Source organism: Plectropomus leopardus, chromosome 18 (assembly GCF_026936395.1).
Source record: "Plectropomus leopardus strain MGB_pleo_1.0 chromosome 18, ASM2693639v1, whole genome shotgun sequence".
NCBI lineage: Eukaryota > Metazoa > Chordata > Actinopteri > Perciformes > Serranidae > Plectropomus > Plectropomus leopardus.
The window spans coordinates 6,503,551-6,529,686 of record NC_142193.1 but is presented as its reverse complement, the minus strand read 5'-3'; the positions used below and the strand labels follow the sequence as shown (position 1 = coordinate 6,529,686).

Sequence of the window (26,136 nt, the reverse complement as noted above, 5' to 3'; positions counted from 1 at the left end):
TTGTTTTACACAGTGTCATAACTTTTTGGAAATAGGGGTAGTAATCAGTGTGTTCCCGTCATTTGCTCCCTTCTTAACTTTGATCTCTTTACTAGACTCAGCTGCAAGATGCAACGAAATGTCCTGAGAAGCCCCCTGGACTTTGAATACTTGAAATATGTTTGCCTGCCCTCAGAACACTGATATGGTCCAATCTAGTCTAAACATTTACATTGATCCATTTCATTGCATAACTGAGTTTGGGGAACTGCAACATATAAACCTCTTGAGTTCAGGTTGCCTGTAGCAGAGCCTGCACAGCTGCACAGTATGTATACCGCTTCATTGTACTTTGTATCTTTATGTAACCTTTCCTACACATAAAAATTACTGACACTGCATTTAACTTAAAAACCGCAAGATGTGTGAAAGGAGTTCAAGAATTAATTTTCTCTTTTTCTGCAGGTTTGCTCAGACAAAATGGGACGTTCACTCATTCTGTTTCTCGTTGCCATCTCCATGGTGTTGGCTGGTAATTTTATACCTTTCCTTTGTGTCTTAATGTGCATAAATAAAATTATTATTGATATGTTTTTAAATTATGAATATTGGCCAACGCAGTTAACTCGAGCTAAAAGGATTTATTAATTAAACGATGAGTTGAGGTGCGCAAAAAACATTTTTTTTGAGCTGATGAATCAATAATTTAAGAAAAAGAAGAGCACCAAAAATCTTTAGCAAAGCTTGTTTTTATTGCTATTTCTAAGTTTGTGCGTGTTCTGGTCTCTCAGGGAGCGTGACCATTAAGACCTTAGTGTTCCCCTCGGAGACAGCTTCGGATTATGTGGAGATGGTCCCTCTGAAGCCCCTGAGGCTGACGGCTTTCACTCTGTGCATGCGTGTGGCCACAGAGCTCAGTGGCGAGCGAGAGGTCATCCTGTTTGCGTACAGGACTGGAGACTACGATGAGCTGAATGTGTGGCGTGAGCTGGACGGCAGGTAGACAAAACAACATGTTGATATTCTGGATTTAACTTCAGACAATGTTTAGTGATTGTATCCCATTAACTCTCTGAAACCTGGGCAAACTGACTTGTGATCTTTCAAAAACATGGGAAGACGTCAATGAGCAACTTAAGAAGAAATGTCTCAGAATTATGCAAGAGAACGATAAAAAGAGGGAAGAAAGTATCTGGAAATATGAAAAATACGACAAATTTGATGAGTTTGGAACACATTTTTTTTTTTCTGCAGGACTCTCCACCACTGAATCAGGTTTGCATCATCTGCATTTGAACAACAGCCGATAGAAACAATAACTTGTGACTGAAATAACTTGTGACTCACCAAAGTGCCATCATGGGATAGATTTTCAGGCTTTAGAAAATCTGAAGGCCAGCAGAAGCCATCCATTTTTCTCCCAGACCATTTGAATTACTAAATACCCAAAGTTTATTATGTTTGGGTTTTTTTTTTTCCAGTGATGCCAAAACAAAACTGCCTACCCCTGCTTTAAGTACAATAAAATGGAATACAAATAAAAGTTAGCAATGTATTCACAGCTTATTACATTAAATATCATTTTACACCATCACTCAGTCAAGGCAATGCTTTGAAATGAACAACAAGTCTGTTATTTCTATTTTGCATTGTTGAATCATTTGAACTCTAATCAGTTAAATATATCTGTGTGTTTAGATTGTCCTTCTACCTGAGTGGAGATGGCGTTTTGTTCCAAGTCCCTCAGCTCGGTGCACTGCAGACCCATCTGTGCATCACATGGGATTCCAGTTCAGGTGCGGCCGCCCTCTTCATGGACGGGAGGAAAAGTTTGACTAAAATTTATAAAAAGGGTCACACAATCCGCTCCGGAGGCAAGGTTATCATCGGGCAGGATCCAGATGTTTACGTGGGGGATTTTGATGCCAAACAGAGTTTTGTTGGTGAGATCTCTGATATTAATATGTGGGACTCTGTCCTCTCACAAAGCGTGATCCAAGACATGTTTTCTGGGAAGAGAGTACAGAGAGGAAACATTTTTGACTGGGAAACAACACAGCTTAAACTTAATGGGGAGGTGGAGGTTGTTCATACTGAGCTGTAGTTATAATGACAGCAAACAACATGCTGGAATGATGTTGGCAACGTCATAAAGCAGGTCACACTGTTGTTCTTATTCCAATAAAAATGTATGCTGACTATGTTTGTTGTGGTGACATTATTATTAGTATTCACTTAAAATATACAATACTATAGTAAGAGGGTTATTCCCATGTGGTCAAGTATTACACCAAATCATTTAAGCACAGATTTTGTACTTTTTTTATATGACGTTAAATGATATGTCCATAAATTCCTATGCATTTTTTTGCTGGTATGACTTCGACACCAGTGTATCTAAAATATAATTTAAAATCACATCTATATAACCATAAGTCTGCACTACAAACCAGGTAAAGTGCACTTGCTCTCGGTTCCTGGACTCCAGGGGCCCCCAAAGGCATCAAATTGAGTATGAACTGTTTTGGGCCCATTTAATTGAGCATGTTTTTGGGAATATGCACTAGTACCATCTCTAAAAATCTCTAAATCTAATAAAACATTTAAGTAATAATGCTTACAACAATTAGCTTAATTACTTAACTTCAAAATTATTTTGTTTTTGAACTGCAAACACATGTTTTTCTACCTGCAATGTGAAATTGTAGACAAAGGCCAGAACAAAACAGCACAAGAATTGTTTTCATCATTATATCTTATGGAATTGTGATGTTGTGAGGAAGAATAGATAGAAGGGTGCAGTAAAACATCTTGAGTATATGTGCTGTTTTGGCGCACTCTTGTGGACATTTAGAGACTTTCTCCAGAAGGAGAGCAGTTGTGGGTAGATTAAGTACTAACAGTATTTTTTGTGGCTTGTTTAATAATCATATGATTTGTACAATTAAGAGCCTCTTGTATTTAGAGGTATAACAGTTTAATTTTAATAGACCTTTGCACAGCAGACATTTTGACATGACATTGCAGTAAAAGCACAGATGTGTCTAATTACATAAATAATAGCTGCATTCCATTTAGAGGCATTTTTATCATTCAGGCTGGCTCACTGTAATAACTGACTTGACCACTGAGTGGAACTAAGCCATGGTTTATGTTATGTGTTTAACTTGTACTTTTCCTACTATAGCAAGTCAAAATGTCTGCTGTGACAATGATCCATTATATCACTTGTGAACGTCCTCTGAGGATCGGATAATGGCAGAATATGTCAAGGAAAGAATAATATGTAAAAGAAAGTTTGGTCCACAGTATTACGACAGGCACGGACGGGGTTCGAACCCGCGATCTTCGGTTTACGAGACCGACGCCTTACCACTTGGCCACCGCGCCTGGCAGTGCATTCGCATGACTCTGTCAAAATTTGAGCTAGTTCAGACATGTGGTACGATGCAATCATTTTAGTTACACAATTATTTTCTGCGTCTACACAGCTGCAGAAAACCAACATTCATAACAAAATCCGTGAGAAATATACACAATTTATACTCGCCTAGTAGCTAACGGAATAATCACACTTTTCCATTTCCAAATGTTTCCAAAGCACTCATCTGAAAACCTACAAAACCCTATTCACCAAAAAAAAAATTCTGTAATTTTTTTTCTACCGAATTACCAAACCATGCGGGAGCTGAGGAGATGTGAAGCCTTTGGATTTAAAACGTACCTCGACAGATTTCTTGTGCACAGCCGAATGTCCCAAATGATGGCTCCATAATTATAAAACCTCGTCATGTTTTCTTAAATGCAATTTAGACGGTCAGTAAAGTCGAGTGATGAAGTGCAATTGAAGTTTGGCGTTACTTTTCTCGCGATACACGAGAGAGGGATACTATCTATGGAACACACCCGGAAGTAGCTGAAGTGGACCACAGCATATAGGATTTAAATAATTTCCTAAAACATGATAACAACAGTTGTATTACGATGATGTAAAAGTCTCATGTTCATACATCGGACTTTCAGACTTCGGACTTTAGGAAGTAGCTAATGCTGTAAGTATGATTTTGGGGGAAATCAATGCGAGTTAAGAACCAATCTGAGCTAAAGCGTTAGCCTGCTAGCAGAGGATGACTTCAGTAACCCTGCTTATTTTATGTGCAAAATACGTCATTAACTTGCATGTTGAACTAGTCCTTGTGTTGCAAGTTTTCGTGGTTACACTGCTGTTGTTGTTACGGGTATTACTGCGTGTTAATTTTACACATCCAGCAGCATTCCAGCAAGCCTCGTCATGATGAATTAAGAGCTTTTTTCACGTCATTATGAGCCTTTCTTAAATTCGGGATAGATAATTATATCGGTATATAAAGTTTAAACTTAATATGGAAAAAAATAACAATAATTGATAAATGTATCGACTTAATGATGTGTAATAGGTTTGCAAAACGTTTGTTGTTCATGTCATTACAATAAAAAAAACACTTAAAAATGAATTTGAGTAATAGAAACTCCTGTTTTAAATATTTTATGTCATTTATTTTATTTTGGGTGTTGCATTTTTGGACACTTATCATAATGTTTTTGTAATCTGAAAAAATATATAGTCATAAAGATTTTAACCATATCTCTCATTCCATTGCTATATAACAAAGCATTATGCAACAACAGGATATAAACCTTTCAAAACTTGAGCAAATTAGACTGACATCTTTCAAAAACAGGTGAAAAGGGCAATGAGTAAATTAAGAGGAAATTACCCAAATATTACAAAAGACAAAAAATAGTTTGAAAAAGTACATGAACATTACCCCCACACACCAAAACAAGGACAGGGCCTGAAAAAATGCTTAAAAACAATAATTATGTAGAATAATTTTAAAAATGTCATTATAATTAGACATTCACATTTTAAGACATTTCCACTGGTTTTTAAAAAAAGTATTTTTTCTAAATCTACTTATTTCTTGCAATTTGCAAAATGTTTCTTGCCAAGTTGCTTAGTGCCTCTTTCCCATATTTTCAAGAGAGCATACTCAGATTTTGAAGGTATAAATACTTGTGAAAGTGTGTGAACGCAGCACAAGAAAAGTGATGTTGATTCATGTTTCAAAGGTTTAAAGCAGCACCTATGATTCTGTCACTACTTTTAAAGATTTCTTTGACTTTGGATGTTTTTGGATGTTTTTCAAGACTTAAATCTCACGCCAACAAAATAATGTGTCAGTAATACAGCTGTGGAGTTTACAGTTTAAATCTACAGTCAGAGTTTCAGCACTGACCTTCAGATCCAGCGTTGCTCAGTTCCTAGTTAAAATCTTGTCACGTCTTGTGTTCCAGTCTTTGACAGAGCCTGTCTGATCTGCTGCAGCTGAGCCTCCCCGTGTTCTTCACCATGCCACTGGTGCTGGATGCTGTGTGGGCGCTGTGGAGCATTGGAGCTGGTATCTATGACTACTTCCACACCAGTGCCATGGAGGAGAGGATCCACACACTGGAGAACGTCCTCTCTATCCACCAGTTTGTGATCGCAGGCCTGTCGGCGGGCCTCATCCTGCTCATGACCTACATACTCTGGAGAAAACACTGAAACCCTTCTGACCGCGGCCAGGCTCCCACTACATGTTGGTTTGATGCAGGACATTTCAACGTTACCTAAAGAATTTTTCATCCTGATGTTGTCTGATGTGGATTAAGTGATGCTCACACGTGAAGATCAAGCATGTTCAGCAACGACATAAGGACATCCCAAATGAAGTCAGGACTTCCCAAATGAAGTCAGGAGCGCTGATGGGGAATTAAAACAAACAATGCTCCATAAGGACTATGAGAACCGGTCCATTCGGGTCCATTTGGGTTGCGGGCGCTTGCTTTGTCTATCCATCTGTCTGTTGTCTCTGTGTTTCGGATGTTAAATCGGCCTTAGAATTACAAAATCATAAAAACTTTGCACTTTCTTGCCAAGCTTGAAGGACTTCACTCTCTGAGAAGATGTATTTGTTTAAACACCTTCCCAGCGTGTGATGAGGGATTTGGTTAGCGTTACAGAAGTCACTGTGGTTTGCTACTAAGTTTTTGGGTTTTTTTAAACCCATTAATACAGGATCACATTGTAATTACCTCAACATCAACTATTTTCCCATGTTTACAAATTAACAATGTCATTTTTTTGTTTTCTTTAGGATATCTGTGACTGTAGATAAGTCCATCAGTACATATTTCATCTTTTAAGTCCACTGAAGAGTGAGAGAGAAAATAGTACTATAGTTAAGTGTCCAACCCAGCTGGATGCTCTCTGTTTTAATTATCCCTCACTTTCTTTTTTTTCCTGCCAATGACTTTATACAGTACTAGAATTTCAAAGGTAAACAAGATATGGGGGATCCCAACGGGTGACTGCCAAAAAAATGGTGTTTCACTCTTAAAGTTGGTGTCGGGTCGTGATGTTGCAGGGATTTGGCAGTGCTTCGATGGGAATGGACTGATTTTGGTATGTCTGTCATGTTACATGTGAATGTATGTATGCTGTCAGCTGCTTTGGTCTGTGATGATCCTGGTTTCAGTGAAACACTTGGAACTACAGAATAAGATCATTTCAGAAGTCCAAACACTGGGAAATGAATTCATCCTTTAGGTGATTTTTTTCTTTTCATCCTAAGGAGAAGACGTGAAGGTTAGTTTTAGTGTTTAGTGTTGTCTATTGTCCTTTGTGTTTTCAGTTGTCCATGTTTACCAACACTGTTTCCAGTCTGTCAAATTTTCTTACCAAGTGTTTTTAAAAAACGGTCTAATGATTAAAAAGCCTGTCGTTCACTTTCACCATTGCTTACTTTTTGGGCTTCATTGCCAGTGTGCTGTATGCACTACTGTGTGTTACTCTGACAAACCATTACCATGGTTACTGATAAAGGGAATATGTTTGAATAATAAATTATAACTTCAGTCCAAGCTGTGTGTGATTTCATTCTAACCCTTCTGTCCCCTGTCATTATTAATGAATATTTTTGTGTTAAATTGATATTCTGGATATCTGCTTCCATCATTTGCTTTTTATATCAATTTCATGTTAAATATGATGAAAAGCAGAGGCAAAATAAAAATCAGTATAAAGCACTAGAGGGGGGAAAAGCCTTGTAGAATGTGAGATGGAAAATATTAACAGAAAAATACACAAATAATGCTACAGATATGCAGTTAAAGGGGTATGATTATGGTAAATTATATATACATTAAGGCTATGGTCACCTCTAAAAGCTCCTCCAGACAAACATTTCAATATGAAAAATCTAAAGTGAACCAGTACTTTCAGTGTTGTTTTTTTTTTTTGGCTTAATGTCTCACTCATGAACTCAAACTGGTTAGTTATTGTTGCATCTGAGAAGCACAGTAGAAATAAATCCCCCTGTGTGCGAGTTCAAGTACTGTGTGCTCACGAGCTATTTTAGTCCTCATTATGTTTTGGGGTCAGTGGTTTAGTCATGTGCAGGCAGCACTGAGCTCATCCTGAACCATATCAGCAGAGATTATTTCCATCTAATATCTATTTTCACCACAATGGTACGTCTGCGATTTGAACGGTTTTATGAATTTATAACATTAACAGTCTCCATACATTTCTACAGTGAAAATAAAAGTATGTTTGGTGTGCTGATTAAATCGTGGTGATAAATCAGCAAGGAATAACCATATCTAAACGATGACAACAATCTATAGATTCATTTAAGTCGTTATTTTAAATTTTTTATCATTACTATTCATCACCAATCTGGATTTTGTCCTTTTGTAACCCTCTGGGCTTTTTGAAAGACTCTGAGTAGGACGAGGGAAAGTTGGTCAGGTAGTTGTAGTCGTCTAAAAACTGCATTACAAGGGTCAGTACTGTTTAATATCTCACGTTGTGTAATAAAGTGTTCAATGTTCTTGGAATTTAAGAGTGCAGTCACCTCTGATGGCTTGAAATTAACAGCCGGCACCATTTTTGCTCCGCTTTTCCAGTCAACATGGTGGTGTAAACAACACAAGTCACGGGACGCCCAAAGATTGATGAGTCACTCTTGGAGCCAGCCTCAAGTGGCCATAAGAGGAACTGCAGTTTTTGGCCCCAGCGTTAGCTTCATTTTTCAGCCTCAGAGGTTGCTGCTCAGTTAAAACTTAATATCTGTGAAAGAAATACATCACGATGAGAATAATTGTACAAAACTGTTCTTTTAATAGAAAACCATTCTGATTAGACGTAAAAGTTCACAACATCAAAGCTGTTTTTTTTACATAACTGTTGAGGAAAAGTCTTGTTTTCTTGACATAGCTCCTCTCATCTTGTGCAAAATGCTGCTGGTCTCATGTGAATGAACAAAAAAATAATAAAAAGAAGGAAAAAATAAAAAGTACAGAGGGCTCCATCCAAATCAAAAAGTGCTCTGCACATTACTCAGAACTGTCACTGTGAACCAAAAGCCTCTGAACACCCACCGCAAACCAGACTGCTGCTGCACTGCTGATGTAAAGCTTTAAAAGAGCGGCGTCACAAATAAATCAAACTGAAATATTTCTGCACGGACTGCTGCAGGCTCACACTGCACGCAATCTGTTCATTATGGAGCAAGAAACTGAACTCAGCATCTGGACATTGTGCTTTCTGTCTCACTGACACTTGACATCATTTCAAGGCAGTGATATCGGGTCAGATGCTTCCCAGAAATCCTTTTTTTTTTTTTTTTTTTAAACAAAAAAGAAATATTCACTAGAGACGAGAAACAAGAACGGAGAAATCTGCAGCAAATTCATCCCCTTTGGTGTACAAACTAAATAACTACAAAGCCTCCCTGGTCGCCCTCAGGTTTCCAAAACAAACACATTCCAAATCTAATTTATAATGTTTCAGTTTTATGTACACAACGGCAGGAGGCAAACTTAACCAAAACCCAGCTGAGAAATGACAAAAAATAAAATAACTGAAAACTTGTTGAGCTTCAGTTCCTGTTGATGGCTTTACCTGTGTGCCGTTTCAGGCTCCACCTCCTCTAAAATGGCCTGTAGCGATGTAAGTTCATTAATCATCATTTCGTCAATTAACAATTTCGATGATAAACGGAGAGAGAATGCAGATCAGCAGTTCAGTTCCCAGAGCCTTCGCGTGTCAGCAACAGTCCAAAAATATGAAACAAAAGCAGCAACTTCTCTCATGAAAGAAACTGGAATCAGCACCAAGAATAACACTTCAAAAGAGTAATTGGCAACGGTTGAAACCATTTTTCCTCTGTTGTGAGGACTGAATCTGCCTCTTCTCTGCCCGTGTCAAAAAGTTTGCAATCCTGCATCACTGACACATAGTCCTGGGCTTAGCAGAGCCGCGCTGCATGATGAGGAGCACTGGAGGTAAACAAGTCTGTTTACAAATAGCAACAATGCATCTTGGTGTTCAAGAGCTGGCAGTGGACGTCGCTGTGAGAAAGCATCCGAGACGCCTCCAAAAGACCACCGAGTGTTTCTGAGGAATAAAAAGATCTAGCACCGGCAGAAACTGCACTCCCAGTATGTATCTAATCCAGGACTCTGATCCAGGATGTCTGAGCAGGTTTGTTTGTCTCAAGTACTCAGAAAAATGACCAGTACAATAAATATCAATGTAGCAGTGATCAGATGGAGAACCTCAGAGATGACAGAGACTGTAGAGAGTAGGTTTGGGCGGTATCATGGTATTTTGGTATACAAGGGTATTAAGAAATCCAGATGGTGTATTTTTTAATACTGACCTAAATAAAGATGCTCCTCTTTCTATTAAACTCATTGCATGTGGTGCAAAGCATGCACCACTAGAGCTCAATCTCTGGTCTCTACTGATGAAACCATAGACTGTGTATGGGTGGAACAGGCAGCTGAGCTGAAAGACACAGCAACACCTAGTGGTGGAGGGAGGAGTTACAGGACTGTAAACAGCCGGTGCCTCCCTCTGTCGTGGCCAGCAACCACAGAGGGAGGCATGTTTTTGACATCTAACTTCTAACTTAAGGATTTATTTCAACCAAACCACAGCTGGTGGTTACTAGCAAGAGTAACTAAGACGGTTTGGGTGAGTTTCAATGACATGTTTTTAATGATGAGTTAATGAGGTGATTAAGCCTCATCAGTCTTCTGTGACTGAGAGAGAGTTGAATTCAAAAGGTGTACAGTTGCATATAAGTGTGGGAATATTACTTTCATAACATTTTATGGTTTTCTATTGTGTATTTATTAGCCTGAAAGGCTGAAAGTAAGTAGCGCTCTCACACTTGGGGGATTTTATACCATCTTATACCATCATACACCATAACATACTGTATACCAGTGAAATTTCAGGAAGGTATGAAGGTATGAAATACCACCCAAACCTATCAGAGAGACTTGATAACACACCTGGTAAGCAGATCAGAGACACGGATGCCTTACTAGAGACCTGAAGACCTAATCAGAAACCTGATTAGACACCCAGAGCACCAACTGGTGTCGTGGAAACTGTATGAGACACCTGGACACATAACCTCCTCATCAAATCCTCAAGACTTGATAAGAAACAGAGAGTGGATGACAATCGTTAAGAGTCCTGGACACTTGATTAGAGACCTGATTGAACATCTTTGACCCATGGCTGTGACACTGATGTGAAAGAAAATACACTCAGTACGAAAGATAACCTTTGGTGGAGCTGAAGTTGGCTGGAAAGTCAGTGATTTGTGCTTCCAAACAAGGAAGACAAAAGAAAATAATCTTAAGTTTGTAAACTAAACAATGGAGTGAGCACAAAACAAATCTGACTGTTCATCAAACTGCAGGTCAAGATGGACATAAAAACCAAATTGTAGATGTCATACATCCTGTCACATCTATGGTAGACATGACGTACAATAAGAAAATAATGACTCTTGGCTTCAAGTTTTTCCTAACTCCTCACTTTTCTGAAGTACTGAAATGTTAAATACCTGTGAACCTGTGCACATCTTTGACAGAAATGTGTGAAAAACAAATGACTCGTGCTAAAAAGTTCATTGTTTCTGATGTAACCTGCCTTAGAAAACATATTCCCTGCAGTAACCTGTGCGTGTTTGAACACCTGTTTGTCTGTCTCCCTTTTTTCAAGTTCTAGCCGTCATTATCTTTTTGGGGATTTTTGCTCTGCTCAATTTTAAATTCAGTTTAAAACAGCTGAAAAGTTTCTGCTGTGTGGTCAGCCTTTCTGTCACAGCTCCTCCTTCTGCTGCTGCTGGTTTCCATTCTCCACAATGCTACTGTAGCTAGTCTCATCGTTACAGGGCGTACACTCGGATGGATCCAGATCGGGATCTGGATCCAGCTCTGGTTGGGACTCCACGGCCGTCTCCCAGTCCTCCTCTTCCTCCTCCTCCTCCTCCTCCACCCTGTCTTTGTCCCTGTGAGCGTTTTGGCTCTGCAGCAGGCGGAGGCGGGCCATGGCCTGGTCGATGGTCTGCGTGGTGATCAGGTTGAAGTCGTGCATGCTGATCAGGTGCAGCAGGAAGTTCCGACAGAGGTTGTTTTTGACGATGTGGAGGCCGTGGTGATTGGCAAACAGCAGGCAGGACTTGTTCATCTGGTTGTCGGCTATGAAGCTGGAAAGAAGACAAAAGAGTATATGAGGCGAATGCAAGCAAAACTATGTAAGAGACTGTCTAACAAGGGCACCATTTCATTTTAATGTGATGGGCAGTAGTACCACAGAAATACATACCATGGGTGCCGTGTGATTTTAAATACTGTCATTTTTCTTTTAACTTCATACTTGAGAGGCTGTAATGTTTTGCATGCAGTGTGCATCACGTGCCCAGGAGGTTATGCCTGAGCTACACTGCATGTGTGAGCAGTTTGTGTTCACATTTGCAGCGTTTGTTGTTGTGGTGCTGCTGCAGAGCTACCAACTGTTGTAACTACTGTATTTACACAATTAAAAGTGCATACTCCAATGATTTATGAAGTCGTACAGCTACTGTGCTGTCAACAAACATGGTCCTACAAATGTTTCACAGTAAAATGTCTTGTGACAACAACTGAAGGGCTTCTGTTGACAGAATCACTATCAAAGGTCTTTTATTTTTGAAAGAGAAACAGGGAGGATTGAGTAAAAAATACACATTTCTGTTTCCTCATCTATGTGACAGACAAAGACATTTAAACTGCAGTAAAAGGTGACATACAGTCAATGTAATTATCAAAAGACCATTTTCACACACAAAAGTCACATGTGTCTGCTGCAGAGCCGTATACAAGTTCTGCTCTACTGGCAATGGTAAAGCAGTCTACAGCCTATTTTAGCAGGTTTACCCGAGTTTGAAAAACCCTCATAAACATGCTAATTTGGTTGGGAAAGGGGTATTACTTGACCCTGTCCCTGCTTTATACACACCCGTGCTTCATGACATGGAGGTTCCAGAGCTTCATGATCTCCTTCTCCCCCTCGTTGACATCAGTGAACTCCTCAATTTGCTGCAGTGAGATCAGAATAAACAGACTTTAGATCAGAATTTAGACAGGATATACTCATTCATTCATTTTAATTTATTAAAAGCCTTGGAAAACAGATTGATGGTGAGCCCTCATTTTCAATCATGCTGAGGTACATACAACATTCAACTCAAAACTATTATCAAAACAGAGAAATACAAGGCTTGTATAATATAAGGAAAACAAGTAAACAAACAAATCAAAAAACAATGACAGTCACAATCAATGAAATTAAACCTTGGAATTCTCTCATTGTTAACAATGAGGACATCTTAAAATTTTCCTGAAGCATATTCCAAGCATGTGGGGCATTGTAGGAAAAGGCTGATCTTCCTAGTTTAGTGAGAATTTTTGGCACCTACAGGGTGAGCCACGTCTGAGAACCGGTAAGATGGCGACCAACACTCAATATTAGCATGGGTGAGAGATAGGAGGGGAGCTTTTGAAGAGAGCTTTGTAAATAAATAAAAAGGAATGCTGGTCCCTCCTCACAGAAAGAGCAGGCAAGCCAGGTTCCTTTTTTTTTTTTTTTTTACACTCTCAGGTTTCTAAAGCAAAGTTGAGCAACAGAAGCAGTGACAGGACAACATTCTGTCCCTGAAACTGCTTCTTCTGCCAAAAATTCCATCAACTGGATAAACATTGTCAGCTGGTGTTCTTTGAGTTTTTCCAAATTGAGATAAACCTGTAGACATTGCTGTCCTCATCAGGGATATTTTCTCTTAACAAAGCTCCTCCAGAGCCCAAAATATGATACAACTCCTTTACCAGGTAGAGCATGCTCATCATCGACAAGTAAACTGGTCTTCATGTGTGGTCTTTTATTTGCTCATTCAGCTGTGAGCTAACCTTAGCTGTCTTCTCTTTGAGCCAGTCGGGGTCCCTCTCGTCCTCGCTGTCCACTTCCATCTCTTGAGGCCGGAGTGGCACGCAGCTGTCGCTATGGAAGTAGAGACGGTTGTGTCCGCTGATGATCGGCTGCTCCTGATCACCTTCCTCAGGCTCCAGGAACTCAGACAGACTTGCCTTTGTCCTCTTGGGTCTGGACAGAAAAAAAGACAGTATAAAAACACATAGAAAGACAACATTCACATTGGGAATTACTGGCACCATTGACAGGAAATAAGGCTGTAGAAAGTTCAGTCATACCTGCAGACGACAACGTGGGTGACGGCGGTCCTCTTGACTGGGCCGTTCCTGCTGAAGGCGAAGCCCGGCTGACTGTGGATGTCCTGAGGGTTCCCTGCATACGAACCATCGTAACACTCGTTGATGGAGACCTCGATCTTTGCTCCTTTAGGATGAGGCTGCCAAAGATCAGAATAAGGACATGTGAATAAAACAAACTTCAAAATAAACATAAAGACATCTTGAAGATGATTCAAGACTGGTTACATCTTTTAAACCACTTCTTGAAATCGTAAGTCTAAATCTTTTGGGGAAAAAAAGGCTTTTATCAGTGTGAGCCTAATCTGAAGTTCTAATAATGAAAAGAAAAGTGTGGCCTTAAACATCACTGCTTTGTCCAGACATGTGATTTGCTCAGTGAACATTTCAAAAAAAAAAACTGAATAAAAGAATATTCACACACTTTTGTAAACATTTCTTTCATATTTTTTCCATGACTTTTAGAGGACCTATATATATATATACATATAATTTTTTATTTTGATTTTTTTTTTGCTCCACTTGCAGGGTGTTTTTCAACATATCAAATTCAAACAGAACCTCTGGTAACTGTTTCACATGAAGGGAGAGATGGAAACGGAGAAAATGAATAAACGTGCATGATGGTTAACAAGATGCATCGTCGCATATCAAAGTTACATTACATCAAGGTTATCCATGGAAGGTTACTGAAACAGTTTCACCAAACACAACAACATTTCTTGACTAATACAAAGCTTTCAGTGATTTTTAACCCTTTGAAAGCTGGATTGACATCACTTTGCTTGCACTGTGTACAGATGCCTTTCACAGGTATTTTGACTGCTGAGAAAATTGGTTTGATTTCTTTTGAAAACATGGGAAAAAGGCAATGAGCAACTTGGCAAGAAATGTCCTACAAGTTGCAAGAAATTCATATTTTTAGAAATTATATTAAAAAAGCTCAGGAAAAATGTAAATTTATAATTATAATAACATATTTAAAATCGTAAAATCCAGGTCATTTCCCTGATTGTTTTTTGGTTTTTGTTTCCTTATGTTAAGGTAATTTTCTCCCACTTTACTATTTTTTTTCACATTTTTGGCTAATTTCTTCTAATAAGTTGATGGTTGCCATTTTCCCATTTTTGAGAGAAATCAAGCTAATTATCAAAAGGTTCAAAATTCAGACTTTGCCAAAAATTTTAATTATTTTTACTTATTCTGAAAATTTTCTAGGCCTAGAAAACGTGATTGTGAACAGTGGGAGGCCTTATATTATCATAATAGTACAGTATATATACTAGCTACTTTTTCATTTTATATCTCTGTTAAATCTGCCGTTTTACTTTAACTTTTTGTAATTTTCAGGATTTTTAGGGTTTCTAGACAGTGTGAGTCAGTCTCACCACGTAGTTGAAGATGAAGCGGGAGTGAGACAGTTTGAGGTGTTTGATCAGACTGTAGAGCTTCCTGCAGTTGAGGGTACACCAGGGACAGTGGAGGTCATCTCTAGCCTCCGTCTGCTGCCGAGTGTTGTTGTTGTACTGGAACTGGACGGGAAAACAGACACAGTCAGCACGACAGAGACAAACCTGACACAAGTTGGTAAAAGAGTAAGTCATGTAAAGAATGAAAAACAAAAAAAGAGAAAAAGAAGTTCAAACTCTGTTGAGTTCAAATGTGGCCGATTGCCGTGTAAAGTGGGTTTGATTAATGGATCGTTTGTATTGGATAGTTACAAAATATGTCAAATACAAACTAATTGTTTCTGAGCACCTTTGGCTTTCTACATTCATTGTATTTAGGCAGGATGTCATGACATAATACTGTAGCCTGATGGCACACTCTGATAGTGGTGTCATTCCTGCACACAAAGTTGATAATATGATGGTGTTTCAGTGACTAAATAATTAAAAGTTGGTCATAAAACAGTCTCTACAGATGATTTAGCCTGAATGCCCATGAGACTTTTTAACTCATTTCTGGTGAACTGTAATTTATTTGAAGATGTGAAAAGATACAAACTCTTGCAGGTGAAAGTGTGCCATGCAGATACACAATCAGGTGAGACTGACCTGGTAAAAGATGCGTAGCTTCTGTCGGGGCTCAGCTGAGATTTGTTCTCTTCTGGTTTGAACATCAGCATTTATTGATTCTTTAACAGCTGCAGCACAGAGGAGAAAGAAACCATCAGTCTCCTCTGACGTTTGCAGAATCAGTGACATCTTTTAGATCACTTCTTAAAATGTGCTGTTATGTTTCTTGCTCACCCAGAGTGTGTGTGGCTCTCAGGGTGCTTGGTCTGGTGTCCTGGTTGGTCTCGGAGTTGCGGGTGGCCAGAGGTTTAGCCACAGGTGCTGTGGAACGATCACAGGAATCGCTGGTCCAGCGCAGGGTGAACTGCAGGGTGGGTCCCTGAGAGAAATTCTCAAATGGTGGAAGACACTACAAAAAAGAGAGCAACATTTTCTAATCACTCACATACTGTTCACTAATTAACATGACCAAGAATCAGACAAGCACAAACATTTTTATATTACTTGTTAATGTATTTCTGTCTTTTTTTTTGTTCCATGATGGCACCATGGAAGTGTGGAAACTTGCCGGATTATTTCTCACTTCTTTACAGGTCTCTCGCACGCACGCGCACGCGCACACACACACACACACACACACACACACACACACACACACACACACACACACACACACACACACACACACACACACACACACACCTTTCCGTCCAGGATGGTCTCCCAGGTTGCCCTCTTCTTATTGACCGGACACTCTTCCATCTCTTGCATAGACACCTCATACTCTCCATCGAGCAGCTGCAGACGCCTGCACACAAGGAGCACAACAGCATGTTCTCACTTGATGATTCTGCTACACAAGCGGTGAGAACAAACTTTTTCCTGTGTGTCAGGAGGTGACAGTTTGTGTGTCGGACTGGGTGTGTGTTTCACCTGTTTTTATCAAAGACAGTCATCTGAGCCACAAATGTGGTTTCTCCCTCCTCCCGGTGAGAGGAGCTCCTCCTCTTCCTGTTTACCACTTCCTCTGTAAAATCTGAGACAGACACATGATGACAAATGTACCCCTTCTCTACCACAGGAGATCAAGGATGGTACGTAGAAATGGTCTGAAACATCTTGTCAGAGAATCTTGAGCGAACACATAGAGACAAAAAACCAGTGTGGTGACGCGGTGATGCGTTTGCCTTCACGCATCAGTCAAATTACACTTACAGTTTACATCCATGTCTCTGAAAACATGGATGCTTCATACACATCTTCCCCCCAGCAGCACAGAAGAGCTATACAATCAGCACAGTTTCAAGATCAGTGTCACCAATTCAGTATCTGACCAAATATCCTACCTACTGTGTTTTTGCAGCACATTATATGTCACAGTTGACCTTTTGGATATAAAATATCAAAACTTCATCATTATATTCCATTAGAAATTTGTGTGAAATTTGAGGGAATAAATTCTTGAATTATGGCCAAGATCATATTTTAGGAGGTCACCATGACCTTGGCCTTTGACCTTCAACCACTGGATTCTAATTACTCTGTTCCTGAGTGGACGCTTGTGCCATATTTAAGGAAACTCCCTGGTACACCCTTGAGATTTTATATTCCAAGAATGAGACTTGTGCAAGGTCGGTGGCCTTGACCTTGGCCTTAACCACCAAAATCGAATCAGTTCATCTCTGAGTCCAAGCGAACATTCACTCAAGGCATTCTTGAGATATAGCTATCACAAGATTGCGCCTGGCGGACAGATGAACAACCCATCTAGACTACTAACCTGATGAGTACCATGTCGTTATTACTGATAGAAGTGATGGAAAAGACTCTGAAAATGAGACCAATGTTGAAGAAACCAGGAACAATTCTTAAAAAATCATGTCCAGACGCTCACCTCGGTTGTGGTGGTTCTCTCCGTTGGCCAGGCCATTGATCTGTGTTCGAGAGTATCCGGGCCTTGACACTCTAAAGAGCAGCGAGTAGGACTTGACCATGTGAGAGTTGCTGGGTTCAAACTCGCTGCTGGGAACCAGCAGGGAGGGGAAGGAGCCCGGCTTGGCCTGGACTCCAGCGCTCGTGTCTGGGTTGAGAGGAACCTGCTTCTTCCCTGTAGGGACCTGCCTCACCGGACAACTCACATCCTGAACAGGAGGCAGGCAAACACATTTCAGATGCATTTCACTCATACCTGAAAATTAAATAAAACTCCAGAAAAAGCAAGAACTGTGCCGGAGATTCCTTACAATCATCACACTCACCTTCCTCTTCTTGTGACAGACTTTGACCAGCAGCACCTCCAGAGAGACAGAGTTCTGCTCATTCTCACTGTCCTGAGACGGCTTCCCTGTGAACACCACGACGCAAACCAGGACAAAAAACTTACGGTAGGTTACCCTGAATCAGCAGAAACATTAGATCTTGCGTGGAACAAACTTACCAGCTTTATGAAAGAAGCCAGTAAAGGTGAGCTGCAGATTAGAGGCCAAGCTGTGAATAAAAAGACACACAAACATTTAACAAAAATTTTAATTCTAGTAGGCGAGTTTTACTAGTATAAATAACCTGCTAGATGTTCACAAGGTTCATTATGTCTTCAAGTAGGACTGTTTCTGTCAGGATGTTGCAGAGTATTTTTTTTTTTTAACTTTTTGTCAATCCAAAATACTGACAAAAACCAGCACGTCCCGCCTGATAAAATTCATACATGGGATATTAATTATCATGATAGCTCAACAAATCACTATCCTAACACTAGTTTTTACAAGTATGTTCTAGTTTTGCTTTTTAGTTATTTTGCTAACTGAAAAGTACACGAGGGTGAGAAAATAAAAGTTTGTCCAACAGTTTCCAACAATTTTGTGATTCATGCCAGCCATCAGACATGATGTGTCTTTATTTTGGAAACTATCCCTTTAATATCTAGTTGTATTAGGCTCTTGCAGGAACGTTACAAGTCACTGAGGAAGACATAAAAAGCATATGAAAATTATCACCAATGAAATGACAACAACAACAATAATAAAGGCACAGACAAATGTGCAACATTAGGTCTCTGTGACGTGTTTACCTGTGACCCTGCTGTTCGCCTCTCATCTTTTCCACTTTGAACAACAGATTGTCAACCTTGGAGCTTTTCCTGAACATGCAGACAAACAGCAGGGGTTAGCAACAACACCATCACCATCCAACACTGATCTACAGGCAGAATAACAGATCACGAAACAGGCAAAGACATTCTATACAGAAATAGGTCAAAGACAAATTCAGTCTACTGGCTAACATCATCTGCTATAATTGTACTTTTGATGTTCACAAACAAGTCGACTGTATACTAATCCTGGTCACACTAATGCAGATACTTTACATAACATGATATGCTTTAAATACTATAAACCAGTGATACTCAACTTACAGCCCAGGGGCAAAATGCGACCCCCAATAATAATAATAACAATAATAATAATAATAATAAGAAGAAGAAGAATAATAAGAATAATAATAACAACAACTTTATACATATAGGACCTTTAAAATTGATTGCTTATAAAGTGCATTGACAGACAAAGCAAAGGCAGGAACTCAGGGAATAATAAAAATAGACATCAACGATCAAGCCAAACTGAGAAAGGTGTAGGACCGTTAAAAAGGTCAGTACAAAATACATATACAAAGGTCAAAAGAGTAAAGCCAATTTGTAGAGGCTTTTAAAAAAAACAAAATAAAAATAATAAGTAAACAAAGGTGGTAATAGGGTGCTGTGTGGCCCTCTAACCATTTTCACAAAAATAAATAAACAAAGTGATTAACACTGAAAACTGTTTGGTACTTTAACTGTACATATGGTGCCAGAGTGCAAAAAACAGCATCAAAGCAGAGCTCGTGCCAAAGGAGGATCCCCCGCACCCCAAGACAGAGGTCAGCTATGTCCCTTAGTCCTAAAATCCTGAAATGTCCTACAATCCAAGAAATATCCTGAAATCCGAGAAACATCCTAAAATCATAAAAATGTCCTGAAATCCTAGAAACATCCGAAAATTCTACAAATGCCCCAAAAATTCTAGAAGCATCCTAAAATCCAAAAATGCCCTAAAATCCGAGAAATATCCTAAAATCAGCGAAAAGTCATGAAGTCCTGCAAACGTTCTAAAACAGAAATGAGAAATTTCCTCAAATCTGAGAAACATCCTAAAAATGTCCTAAACTCCTTCAAATGTCCTAAAATCCAGATCTTACAAACATGTATGGGACTGCTGTGACTGGTCCTTGGTCTTCTGTGGCCCCCAAGCAAAGCAAGTTGAGAATCCCTGCTATGACCTATACTGAATAGCTTGAGCCTGTAAGATCTTGTTTTAATAAACAGGAAACACAAACAAATCTTTAATAAGTAAATGTCACTAGAACTGACAATCATCTGTTGAACAGAGCAGACAATTTGTCTGTGAAGGTTGAAATGTTGTGTAGTTTCCTCACACATACGGAGACGTTAGGTATGTTCCTCACCTTGACTGACTCCACTGACATTCAAACCAAAGTTTTAATTTACACTGACTCGTCTAAAAGTAAGAAAAAACTAAAAAATTGAGCACGAGGTGAAAAACTGTCCCAACAAATATTGGGAATCTTATATGTATAATAATCACATCTTTCAATAATCAAGTTGTACACTCAATGCTGCTGAAATGTGAGGCACTTTGCACTGTACATTATAGACATTACACGTTATCCTATAAAATATGACAACACATCACTAAATCAAAAAGGAAAAGAAAATCTTTAGGAAAATAAATCTTTAGGAAACCTGCCTGATTACAATGACAGTTTTATTGGGTAAACGCAATTCCATAGCAAACAGCAAATTCCTCAGTAAAAAATAAATTAATAAATCCATTATCCAATGTTTCATGTCATTTCAATGTGTTCACTACCAAGATAATAATTTTGAGAATATATTTAACCCACTTGTATTTCTGTAGCCATCTACTGAGGGTAGCAAAATTGTATCAACTAGATGACTGGTCACGCACATTCCTGATATACATACTGAATACATGACCTCAAGGAGTCTACATTTTAAGTGCAGACACTGTGTAGACACTGACTAGAGAATGAAGCAATTCTACATAGAGTTACAACAACCATGAAGCCCACTTATTAAATATTGTGCCGGCATCAAATGAAGCAGCAGGTAGTGTAGATGCTGTAAATAATTGTATTTTATATTTTTCTTCACCACTTTTAAAGAGATGGCTGAGATGATACAGATCATTTTCCTTTGGATTCAAACATGATAGTCATGTAAGATGTTTGTTAAGATTTGGTTGGTATGCACATGCATCACGTGACATTTTGTGTGCTGAACTGAATTTAAATGAAAAGCATGCCCACCTGGCTCAAATCTGCAGCGACTCAGCGGGATCTGAAAGCGCACCCATTAGTACACAGAGTTTTTGGGAGCTCACATAATTCCCACTTCCGTCCAACTTCAACCTGAGCAGCAGTGTAATGAGCCAAAGTAACTGAAAACACCTGTGCGGCCGTGCAGAGCCGTGCAGAACACCAGAATCCACCCTCAAATCTTCAGGTTGTGTTCAGACAGACGTGAGCACTGAATCAAAAAGAGCTGGGAAAAATATGCGGGGTCAACCTGGCTCAACTTTTACATCCAGCAACACACCAGCTTCACACGTGTAGAATAGGCTATGGATTCATTATGGAGAAAAAATTCAAAGAGGCTACAGAGTAGAGAAACTGCTCAGACATTTGGATGGAACGCAGCCAATTTAGGTCACAGAGCCTTATAAAGAGACTGAAAAACTGTCTGTACACAACAGCTTTCCATGAATTGCTGAACCATGAACATGTTGGATTTTAGTTTCTGATCAAATAAAACATTATCGTCCTCGCCGCAGCGGCTGTGGGTTCAATTCCAGCCTTGGCCCTTTGCTGCATGTCCCCCCCTCTCCTCCCTTCACACTTGACCTTTCCTATCCAATTAAAGGGCTTACAGCCCAGAAAAATAATCTTTAAAAAAAATAAATAAAAAAAACATTATCAGCATTGCGTTTTTTTCAGTTTGTTTGTAAACAGTATCTGTGCAGTGGCTCTGTGAGGAGCTTATTCATCTCAGCTTTAAAAGCAGTGTTTCATGGTGTGACTGAAGCACACAGAAGTGCAGCGAAAAGTGAAACTGAAGCGAGCTGCAGCAGAAACGTCACCTGGTTCACTAACTCCACTTCAAATCAGGAATAAAACACGGTCTAACGGCTGCCAGTTTTAGTTCCTAACTGACTCTTGAGCACTGAGCAGCAATCACTGTTCCTCACAGAGGATTAGCACCAATGTGATGAGCGCGTGTCCAAATAAAAACTGCAGAAAACCACCAAACAATTTTAGTGAGGAGTGTATTAGAGAGAGGCTGATAATGTTTTAGTAACCGATAAGGAAGAATTACATTCATAAAAACATTGCATTTGATGTCTTCTTTCTTTTCTAAAAGTTTTAATTGATGTTAAAACTTCAAAATGAAGGACCAAAGAGACTTGTTAACCTAATCTAGTTGATTCAATTCTGAATATCTAAAATGCCTTTAACACCTATTTTCCTACAGTATCGATACACCATTTACAGCTTTATTTCTTGCTCTCTTATTGTTAATGTTTAGTACATTCATTTTGCTGTTCTCTGCCACTAACCAAGCCAAGAAAAGTCAGCGTGGTCACGTTACAAGCCTTGTTTTATTCATCTTTTTTTTTTAATAATAATAATTATTGGATACCCTCAATGTCAGTTTTCAGCTATGATATCACAACTGAGATTGACCATCACTTTTTTTGAGGTGTGGTGTCAAAGATAGAAATTCCAGAATTATGACAACACTAATCTTTAAAAATATTACATGAACAATAGTGCTGCAACACAACAGGAGCTCATACATATCCATAGATTACTCAATTTAATACTTAAATTTCTCCCTTCTTTTGCACATAAATGTGCTTTTGAATGACATAATCAACCAAACAAAACACAAACAAACACCTGCCAGCTTGTGTTCATATCAGGGGTTATCTGCTGATTAACTGATTTATTGGCAGCGCAACAAGGTATCATTTGACATATTTGAATACCAGGGTCACTATAAAACTTGACTTTTGGTACCAATTCCAAGACAACACCATTTTGATACAGTCTGATAAGTAAGGCACATTTCTACAAGAGTCATAACACTAACAGCTGTACAGGAACAATGCCTTAAAAACTGCAGAAAATTGACATAAATACTAATTAATCAGATAAGACACACAGACAGTTGGCAGCTCATGAAAAATGAATTATCGTCCAATATTCAACTTGCACTTCCTTGGTGTTACTTAAATTGAATAGCAGCTGGCAAAAACTAGCTACTTGTCACCATTTTGACATAATCATGCAGCCCACGCCTTTAAACACAGAATAAAATACATAACAAGCAAACCTTTAACACTTCATCCATGTTATAACACAGACATGGCCATATTAACACTCCCCTCAGTCATAAGCAGCCCCACATGTATCAGAGAGATCTTTTTTTCGAGCAGCGTCTGTATGCAAAGCAGCCTAACTGAAAACTTCTCCTATCTCAGCTTTAACTGATCCAGTTAACTCCCACCTACTGCAGCCGACACGTCAGTTCAGTTTCTCTCAAGATAACACTTGACCTGCTTTTTAAGAGACAAACTATTTAACACCAGGTTTCGGGTTTAACACTGAGTGATGAAACCTAAGACAGAAAGAAACAAAGCCACAAACAAAACTGATCTGTTACGCCTGAAGGTTGTCTAAGAAAACTCTCCTCAGGAAAACCAGATTTGATTACCTGTATCACAGCAACATGTGGTATACTGGATTACAAATACAGAACATGAACAGCAAAAGTTTTTCTTTTTACCTTTTGGTGTTATTCCTTGAGTTTCTGTGCGACATATAGGTGAGTGTCCTGTGCAAGAATATAGGCTGAAATGTAACAGAGAAAAACCAAAAGTGTTAAAAAGCCAAGAGATGCAGAAACATTTCCTCTTATCTTGTATGGTCAAGACAATCATGTGACTGTTTCCAAGGAACGGCAACACTCACAGCAATCAAATTCCTAGTGCGCAGGAACCTGTAGATTTGGGTGGGCTCTGCAAATGAATATAGTAACATCATCAGCAAATCACCTTATGTATTATTCAGTCTTTTATTTGAATTTGGATTTTAAACAAGAGTGAAACAAAACAAAGAGCATGATAAGCTCTGCAGACTTAGTGCTGAAAAAGTCATTCATTCAGTGAACAAAAACTCTTAAGAAATCATGTAAGTCATTTATCAGGTAAAAATGTGCTGATTAAAGAGGCTTTGGCTGCTTTTTAAAATTTGTATTTTTACTTTTGACTGTTAGACGAAAAATGATATCTGAAAGCATCATTTGTAGTCAGATAAATGTTTTCACATAATTTTGACATAAAAAACTATATAATTGGTTAAGAATTAATTGATAGGTTCACCAAAAACAATCCTTTGTTGCACCAATGTATGCTATTGAACACGTGGCTAGTTAGAAGCAACAGATAAATAAAAATACTTCAATAATCTGTCTTTATGTTATCTTGTTCAGTTCATTTGGATTTAAATATGCAAACACCCCACTGTTACAAGTTGTGTTAAAAATTAAGTGGATACTCAAGTGCATACTCAAGTACTTTGCTTAAATAAATTTGAGGTACTTGTAATTTACTTTTGTATTTCAAGTTTATGCTACTTTAGATTTTTACTCAACGTCAGAGGGAAATAGTGTGCTTTGTACAGCACCTTCTAAATATGTGTGTGTGTGTGTGTGTGTGTATATATATATATCTGACAGCCTTATTCATTCTGCCAATTACAAATTTTACATCCCATCACTGTGTATTTCTAGACCTGGTCACATTTTTTTTATAATAAACGGAAGGATTGAGTGTTTTTCTGAGCAGAAATGGCACAAACTTAAACAATTACAGCAGTTAACAGAAAATACAGCAATAGTAAACCACGAAGATCAAATTAAATTGTGAAACAATGATAAGGAATATCTTACTTTACAGTGACTACTTTAACTCTTGATGTTTTTAATACATTTTGTTGATAATACCTGACTGCAGGACCTTTACTTGTAGTAGAATATTTCACTGTGAGGTGTTACTTCTTTTACTGCAATACATAATCGAAATACTTTCTCCGCCTCGGGTGGTATATGGACATTAGCCATGGCTAAAATCACAGTGTCCAGTATTAACAAGGATATGACTTGATGTTTGAGAGTTATGGTGGAGGTCAGCTCCACAGCTGTAAAATGATCTGTTCCTTCAGCTATGCAGCCCCTCAGTCACCTCTCCATTCACACGGACCCTGTAAAGCTTTCTGTGACCTCTACTTACACTCCAACACTGATATCTTTAAAACATGCAACTTGATGACAGCAGCAACTCACTCTCGAAGGCCTGTAGGAACAACTCGTGGTCGGCTTGAATGAGTTGCATGTTGGGCTTCTTGGCTGCTGCCATCGCAGAGGAGGACTGGTATAACCCGTTGGCTTTTCCTCCTGAACCCACCGGATGGCTTCCACCTGAGGAGCTCTGCTTCTGTGGCGCCATTGCTAACTAAAACAACAAAAAATACCCAAAGAAACTACCCCACCACCAGATGTGAATTGGCGTTAAAAAATAAACTGAGATCCTCTTCCTTTGTCAAAACAAAAGAGCAGCGTTTGCAGAAAACCACCCGAGCTTAGGCGAAACACTGTTGACTCTCCACGTTAAAAGCGGATAACGGAGGTTTCCATCTTTTGCATTTCACATTGATGAAGCTGCAATACAATGTTATCGTTTAAGGTGCCGGTTAAACACTTAGAGGTCGTTGAACAGGCTTGAAATGCGCGAAACAAGAAATCAGCCTCCGGCAAGCTGACGCGGCTTGCTAGCTAACTGGCTCACTTCCTTAGCCAGTTAGCAACAACCCCGGGCTAACTGGCTAGCATCGTTCGGCACTCTGACCTCTCAAAATAATTACTCGGAGGTTGCTGTCAGTCGACAACCGATTATACACAGAAACGGCACACGTTTTCGGGGGTTTCAATGCCATAGTTTCACCAAAATTCGCATTATATCTCGCCTAGCGCCGGTTGGCAAGTGCACTTAGCGGCACTGGAAAACAGATACAAGCACTACACAATTACATCCGGTGAGTAATTTCTAAATAAATTATAATAAAATGTAAAAGTGTTACACACGCGTTCATTCTGTTTTTTTGCTCAACACATACGCCAATGCAGAAATTTTAAATGGATCCCCGTTAACACATCTACTACATTAAAGGCATATTATCGGAAAAGGTAATCTCGAGGAATTAAATGCTTTTATTTTGAAGGTAAGGTCCATAAGAGTTCCGTTGTGTTTGCCCTAACTTCATCGACTTGTAAAATTTAGGTTGAAGCCTC

General features: G+C 39.0%; 2 protein-coding genes, 1 long non-coding RNA gene and 1 other non-coding gene across 4 annotated transcripts; 2 read left to right on the top strand and 2 right to left on the bottom strand.

The window, feature by feature from the left end:
- The first annotated feature begins 223 nt into the window (after nucleotides 1-223).
- Nucleotides 224-2,178, top strand: LOC121956608 (C-reactive protein-like). Its single transcript, XM_042504918.2, has 4 exons — nucleotides 224-307; nucleotides 445-511; nucleotides 771-978; nucleotides 1,678-2,178. Exons 2-4 carry the CDS (start codon nucleotides 460-462, stop codon nucleotides 2,081-2,083), a joined length of 666 nt encoding a protein of 221 aa, XP_042360852.1. The 5' UTR covers nucleotides 224-307; nucleotides 445-459; the 3' UTR covers nucleotides 2,084-2,178.
- Nucleotides 2,179-3,297: 1,119 nt separating this feature from the next.
- On the bottom strand, nucleotides 3,298-3,369 carry trnat-cgu (transfer RNA threonine (anticodon CGU)). The gene has a single exon. It is a non-coding gene; the product is annotated as a tRNA-Thr (tRNA).
- Nucleotides 3,370-3,657: 288 nt separating this feature from the next.
- Nucleotides 3,658-6,924, top strand: LOC121956609 (uncharacterized). Its single transcript, XR_006106708.2, has 2 exons — nucleotides 3,658-4,031; nucleotides 5,317-6,924. It is a non-coding gene; the product is annotated as an uncharacterized LOC121956609 (long non-coding RNA).
- Nucleotides 6,925-8,165: 1,241 nt separating this feature from the next.
- LOC121956799 (polycomb protein suz12-B-like) lies at nucleotides 8,166-25,877 on the bottom strand. The gene is made up of 16 exons (XM_042505194.2): nucleotides 25,132-25,877; nucleotides 23,760-23,806; nucleotides 23,575-23,639; nucleotides 18,718-18,786; nucleotides 18,088-18,137; nucleotides 17,909-17,994; nucleotides 17,545-17,791; nucleotides 16,584-16,686; nucleotides 16,353-16,458; nucleotides 15,885-16,059; nucleotides 15,690-15,778; nucleotides 15,021-15,164; nucleotides 13,615-13,772; nucleotides 13,315-13,507; nucleotides 12,368-12,447; nucleotides 8,166-11,576 (listed from the first exon to the last, which is right to left on the bottom strand). The coding sequence occupies exons 1-16, from the start codon at nucleotides 25,292-25,294 to the stop codon at nucleotides 11,189-11,191; spliced, it is 2,163 nt and encodes a 720-aa protein (XP_042361128.1). The 5' UTR covers nucleotides 25,295-25,877; the 3' UTR covers nucleotides 8,166-11,188.
- Nucleotides 25,878-26,136: the final 259 nt, after the last annotated feature.

What these genes read in the sequence shown, in the direction of transcription:
- LOC121956608 (XM_042504918.2), top strand. Translation starts at nt 460, where the DNA reads ATGGGACGTTCACTCATTCTGTTTCTCGTTGCCATCTCCATGGTGTTG. An exon ending in CATCTCCATGGTGTTGGCTG is followed by an intron (nt 512 to 770) that starts GTAATTTTATAC and finishes CTGGTCTCTCAG; the next exon opens with GGAGCGTGACCATTAAGACC. An exon ending in TGGCGTGAGCTGGACGGCAG is followed by an intron (nt 979 to 1,677) that starts GTAGACAAAACA and finishes CTGTGTGTTTAG; the next exon opens with ATTGTCCTTCTACCTGAGTG.
- LOC121956799 (XM_042505194.2), bottom strand. Translation starts at nt 25,294, where the DNA reads ATGGCGCCACAGAAGCAGAGCTCCTCAGGTGGAAGCCATCCGGTGGGT. An exon ending in TCAAAGAGAAGACAGCTAAG is followed by an intron (nt 12,448 to 13,314) that starts GTTAGCTCACAG and finishes ATCTCACTGCAG; the next exon opens with CAAATTGAGGAGTTCACTGA. An exon ending in CTCCATGTCATGAAGCACGG is followed by an intron (nt 11,577 to 12,367) that starts GTGTGTATAAAG and finishes TCTTCTTTCCAG; the next exon opens with CTTCATAGCCGACAACCAGA.